The 6000-nt window shown below is 59.0% G+C and overlaps 1 protein-coding gene across 6 annotated transcripts in view; it reads left to right on the plus strand.

Moving 5' to 3' along the window:
• Positions 1 to 4862, plus strand: part of DCLK2 (doublecortin-like kinase 2) — a 118535-nt gene extending 113673 nt beyond the window's left edge. For 4 of the 6 annotated variants that reach the window (XM_012726892.1, XM_012726893.1, XM_004685318.2 and 1 more), the window contains one exon: positions 3783 to 4862. In XM_012726892.1, the coding sequence (XP_012582346.1) occupies positions 3783 to 3986 (204 nt within the window). In that variant the 3' untranslated portion in view covers positions 3987 to 4862. Of the gene's footprint in view, positions 1 to 1537; positions 1610 to 2733; positions 2747 to 3782 lie in introns of all 6 variants that reach the window. The other 2 variants (XR_001145591.1, XM_012726895.1) reach the window with 2 other exon arrangements.
• The last annotated feature ends 1138 nt before the right edge of the window (positions 4863 to 6000 follow it).

Genomic DNA, 6000 nt, shown 5'->3' on the forward strand with positions numbered 1-6000 from the left:
AATGCAGGGACCAGGGGGACCCTGCAGGGAGGGAGCCCCTCCCCCAGAGGCCTTGAGAGCTGGGGGGGTGTGCGCGCCCGCCCCCAGAGCAGCCCACGTGGTGGGCGCCCGTGTGTCTTGCGGTGCTCTCCTCCTCCCCCTGCTGGGAAGTGCTCCCCAGCCCTGGCCAGACAGCGCTTGCAGAACTGGCTGGGTCTCTTGACATCTTGCAGGACTTGGGGTGCTCTGTGCCAAAGCGATGAGGAGGGCCCTTGAGCTGTGGGTTCCTAGAGTTTCAGCAGCGTCCTGCTGAAAGCCTGAGAAAGTCAGCATTGTCCCAGGATCCCTGCCAAAGCGCTTGGAGAAGAACCATCTTGATGAAAACAACAGCATGACGTTTTCGCGCGGCTCAAGGAGGAGAGCGAGTGCCGATGGGGTGGGGGCAGAAGTCCTGGCCTCACTTGCTGCAAGGCAGCTTCTAGGAAAAATGAGAAGAAGATAAAACAACAGCGTCCAGGTCGGCACACTCGAAATAGTGAAAAACCCGAGGACTGATTTGCTAGAACACAAGTGTGGTAACTGCTACGCAAGCTCATCTCCTTAGGGAGCAGCCTCACCTGGGGATGGTCTGGACTTCCCAGAGTTTCCTTCATTTCCTGGGTCTTCTCAGGACCCAGATAGGATGGTCCAGGACCTGTGAGTGGCCAAGGTCTGGAGCAATCCAGCCGGTCCTCGTCCCGTAGGGCTCAGGACAGGTTCTTTCTGGATAGTACCTTGAGACCCCTCAGCCCAAACCCGTGTGTGGCATCTCCCCTGTGCCGACGGAGGGCACCAGTCCACTTTCAGAGCTGGAGCTTCAGCTGGGCGCTTGTGTGAACAGGCGCCCTGTGCTGTTCGTCCTGTGTGACTGTAGCGTCGTGAGTTCACATGTATGTTCAGTTGTGCGTTCAGCATGTTGCCAGGGTCCCGTCTAACCCATGTTACCTACACAACTCTGCAGGTTGTTAGCTCCGAGGAACTGCTGAGTGAGATTCTCACCTTCAGTACCTACAGGAGAAATCAGTAACGCTGGTCTCTGGAGGTACCAATCTCTCAGTGGCCAAAAAGCTGGCCTGTGAATTTCGGCCTGTCCTAAAAGAGCGGTGAGGAGAAGGCCTCTTTGGGGTGTGCTGATCCTCACCCAACAGAGGACTGGCCCCGGGCATGGTTGTGTGGGCAGCTTGCGTGCCATGCTTCTGTCTCATCCCCACCATGTCGTCATGGTCTGTGTGTCCGTGTCTTGCCCTTGGGAACAGTTTTACGTGTTTTTATACTAAAAATGATTCGCTACAAAATGGCTCTCCCTGGCATTCATGTCCTCATAACTGAGGTGCGTCAGGCCAACGTATTTCCTGCAGAGACCAATCGTAGCAGGATAATGTGACTTTGTTCTGAGGTGGGGTCCTGGTGGTTCCTCTGCCCCCCAAAGCAGGTACCCAGAGCTCCAGCGTGATAGGGTAAGAACCTTGAGTAACGGTGAAAGAAAAGTTGATGTTATTGTCTGCGTTTTATTTGGCAGTTTGATTTGACAGCTTGAGAGACTTCAGAGTTTCCCTCTTTCCCCCGTTGGGGACCTGAAAGCAGAATGCTGGTATTCAAACACACTTGCTTCCCTCCAGCAGCTTCTAATTCTCCACTGTCTTAAATCTGCATGCTCAGCTGCTGACACCAGCTACCAGCCAGGCTTCTCGCCAGGGCGGGTCTCCTGAACCTACTCACCTCCTTAGCCTCTGGGAATACCCTCAGAACTTGCATTTATTTTAAAACTCTGAGCTTGCCTCTGACCTTCCTTCCCAGATTGAAGCTGGTGGGTGGGGATGGGGAACATTCCAGTAATTCTCCCGCTCAGCGCTGTTTTTTTTTTTTTTTCCTTTTCAAAATTTATTTATTTATTCATATGGAACTGGGGTACAGGCCAGAGATGTGAAGGGTGAGAGGATTCACCAGAGACAGAGTGGGGAGCAGAACAGGCAGATCAAGGAAATACACTGCTGAGGGGAGCAGCGGCCGGGTCAGGAGAGGTCTGCCGCGCCATGTGGTCACCTCTGGGGCAGGCGGGATCGAACTCATGCGGAAGTGGCTTTAGATTCTCAGTGCTGTGCTTTAACCTGCTGTGCCACCAGGGAGGGGCCCTCAGCGCTGTTTTTTACCCAGTGAAAAAGCCTCTCTCTCTCTGAAGGACAGCACAAAATAGGTGCCTTGTAGAGGTTCTTGTTCTTACTGCCCCAGGGTCCCAAATGCCTCCCCCTCCCTCAGGGTGGGCTCAGCTGGCCTTGGGGCAGAGACAGTTACCTTGGCTGGGGTCTGGCTTCAGGCAGGCCTGTGGTTCTGGGTGTCTCTAGCATGTTCTGAGTTGCCCTTCGCATAGCTCAGCTAGGACAGGGCTGGGGGGGGGGGCGGGGGTCGCCCCCCTCCCGTGGGCTCCTCCCTGCCTCAGACCCTGGAAGAGGCCATCTTGTGGCAAAAAAGGGAAATACGAGAAGCCTCCTCGTTTTCTCTGCCTCTTAGAATGGACTTGAGAAAGGATGAATTCAGTGTGCCCCCCCTCAGGGGGATGGTGCAGCTTTCGTGGGGGAAATTTGAGGATGATGTGGGCTTAATTTGAAGTAGACAAAACTGTTTCAGGCACGTTGCTTCTGTTGAAAGTAAGTCTGGTTTCTGTCCCCGCTTCTCTCCACCTGCCTCTCTCGGCCTGCATTGCTTCTCTCTGACTAGGTCCCGGGCGACGGTATGTACTAACCGCCCTGCACTGCTCTGGTCTGCGCACACCCCTGTTCTCCGACAGGAAGAGAAGAGGAGAAGTAACTGGGGGTGCTGGCTGCTCCCGTGGTCAGTGTTCTGGGGCGGGGAGGGGCGCTGGCCTCTGGCAGAGGAGCCGGCGGCTGTGAGACAGTGAGGCCAGGCTCCTGCAGTGGCTGCTGCAGTTGGGGTTTCCAGGTGGCTGAACTGCCCTTGGCGATGGCTGAATATTGGGCCGGAGCTAGGAAGGGCCCGTGGAGAAAAGGCTTCTACACTGACACCAAGTGTCTGGAAGCAGATCCCAGACTCCCTGGAATCTCACTTTACTCTCCTCAGCTGCTGCCTTATTTTAGCCAGAGACTGAAGGGACCTGTCCTGCCCTGCTCCTGGGGAGCCCCACCCCTGCCCGCCCGGCTGTGCACCCTTGAGCTGTCTGCCAGTCCCTGCGCACTCACCTCCCGCCTGGGAAATCCCTGGGAGGTGGCAGCGGCCTGGCCCGGGCACACTTGGCTGGAGGGGACGAGAGGAAACAGACCCCTCCTCACGGTCCAGGGCCAGAGGTCTGACTCCCCAAGGGGCCTGGCACAGAGGAGAGACTGAAAGGCGTGATAAGGCTGCACCCTCAAATCCCTGGTGCTTAGAAAGATGATGCAGCCATTTGGGGTGTAAAGGTGTCATTCACTCTGTGACCAGGGGGTTGCTTTTCAGTCTGTGCTAAGGGACTGTGGAAAGCATAGGCGTCACCGCCCTGGCATAACCAGAGGGGTGGTCTGTGGCCTTTGATGCTCAGGCCAGTGCAGGGAGCCCCCAGAGCTAGGAGCCCTCCGCGGGGGAAGAGCCTCTGGGGGCGCAGGGCTGGGGGAGCCCCAGGCAGTCGCGCTTCTGGCCAGACTCGGGGCAGGGAAGCCAAAGTGATTTCTCCTCTTCTGTTTCTGGCCCGTGCATGATCCGTCCGTGTGGTGCGCGCTGGTGCGGGCGCGCTGACCACCGGCGCTAACGTGTGGTCTCCACTGCTCTCTCCCCAGAACACGGCTCTAGATAAGGAGGGGCAGATTTTCAGCAGCAAACCTTGTGCGGACGGCAGCCGGCCTGGGACGGAGCCCACCTGTCCAGCCCCCCCCTCGGCGGAGGCGCCCCCGGCGGCCAGGGCCCCGTCTCCTGCCGCCCCCTGCCCCCCTGCGGCCACAAGCAGGGAGCAGGCTGGCACCTGGCGCCGCCACCGTGACTGAGACCAGCGGCCGGCCTGGGGTCCCCCAGCGAAGGGCCTTTTCCTGCTGGTGGCCCAGCTCAGTGTCCCGCACCCCCAGGGCCGCGGGGGAGCAGAGCGAGGGCGGCCCCTGCCTCGGGCCCTGGCGGCGGCCTGGACAGGGTCAGCCTGGGGACGGCTGTCGGGAGCGGCTCGCTCTAGCTCATCTGTGTTTTCATTTCGACGGACGTGTTACTGCATCACCAGGAGAATGTGCAACTCGGAGCCAGCGTCGAATGCATTTTTTATAGAAACCCTTTGGATGAAGCGAGACTTCTCCCTGATTGTACTAAACTCGGGTGCTCCCTCTTTTCTTACAAAGGAATCAGAACCGCGTTGTCCCGTTGTGGGTGTTTTGCGAGCGGAGCGCGGCACCCTCCCTGCTGCGGCGGGGACTCACTGTCCACCACGGGAGGACACGAGAGCGGGGGGGACGCCTGGCTCGGACGCTGGCGACTCGGAGGTGCTTTCGGGTGCCCGCGGCAGCCCGGCTGGCGCGCTGACCACACCGCGGCTCCTTGCCTGTGCACAGCCCACGGGGGAAGGTCGCTTTCTCCCCTCGGGTGGTGCAGCCCCCGCCCTCCCCCTGTACGTATTAGGAAACGCTGACGAAGCTGCCCTGCGGGCTTTCACGGAAGGCTTGGCACACGCCCGCTCCAGCTCAGGGCGCTGCCCCCAGGCCTGCGCCGGAAGGCGGCCGCCAGCCTCCCGCAGCGTCTGCTCGTCCTCGGCTGGGCGACGCCCGGGCCGCCGGCGGTGAGGTGCTCCGGACACCCTCTGTGACTGACCTTCTGGAAGGCTGCTGGCAGCTTTTCCTCCCCCACACCCTGCTCTTTTTAATAATTGTATAGAATCCGTGTATGTATGTTTTTTCCTGCTCACCTTCGACCCGGGTGGGCCCGTAGTTCATTCTCATTGTTAGGTATCTGCCTTTACTAGTGTACCCGACCTGCAATAAACTCCCTCTCGAGAAAGGACGGTCGTGGGCGGGCGAGTTTCTTTGTGTGGCCCGCACGTGACCCGAGCCTGGCTCCTGCGCCCCAGGACCAGTCTGACTCCCACGTCCCAGGCCCACGCGGGAGGCCAGGGGGGAGGCCCGGGAAGGAAGCTGGCTCCAGGTGGTGAAACTCACAAAAGAAAAGCTCAAGGGTGAAAAGGAATTATTAGGGCATCTCGGCAACGAGGGCAGGAGGGCGGGGCGTCAGGGAAACGGGGAGTCGGGCCGCTGATGTGTGTCCCTCTGCGAGGGCCCCGTGCGCTCGGGTGCGTGGCCTGAGTTTCTGTCCTCTGCTCGCCCGTGGCGCTGGCTTCGCCTGGCACCGTGTCTCTTCCAGCTTCTCCCGGCTGTACAATTCCAGTATGGAAACCTGCTCTGTGGCTCTGGACTTCTGTTCCCTGCGAAGGGTATGAGGCATTCCTAGTTCTGTGCCCCACTCTGTGTCCCCAGAGGGTGACCTGGGACATGGCTGGGAGGAAGCCCTGGGGGCTGGGAGTACGTGAGATTGCAGCTCTTTCACCCCTTGAACAAAGCGGTGTGTGTGTGTGTGTGTGTGTGTGTGAGTGTGTGAGTCGTCGGGTGCTGGGAGCCGATCGAGAAGCCCGGTGGCCACAGGAGCTAGAAGTGGCGGGAGACAGAGCCACGATGGAGCTAAGTTCTACTGGCCCCCCAAGCTGGCATTCCTTTCAGGTGCCCAGGGCCTGGAATGGCATGGTCATCTCCATGGGGACCGAAAAGAAAGGTTTTGACACAAGCAAATTGTTCATTCATTTTTGGGGAACACTCACTGAGTGTTTATTCTGTTCTCAGAAGCAAAATTCAGGTCTGTGCTCTGGTCGCCCACCAGCGCCTCTGCTCCCGCCTGGTGAGGACAGCGTGTATCTTACTGCTCATCCCTCTACCCCAGCGGGCTCCACGCCCAGAGAAACTGACCCTCGAAAAGGGGTGGAAAAGGGTATTGCTGACTGGCCGAAGCCGCCCTGGGGGCTGGACTAGCATT

The sequence above is a fragment of the Condylura cristata genome, unplaced genomic scaffold, assembly GCF_000260355.1.
Source record: "Condylura cristata isolate star-nosed mole 26May11 unplaced genomic scaffold, ConCri1.0 scaffold00018, whole genome shotgun sequence".
Taxonomy (NCBI): domain Eukaryota; kingdom Metazoa; phylum Chordata; class Mammalia; order Eulipotyphla; family Talpidae; genus Condylura; species Condylura cristata.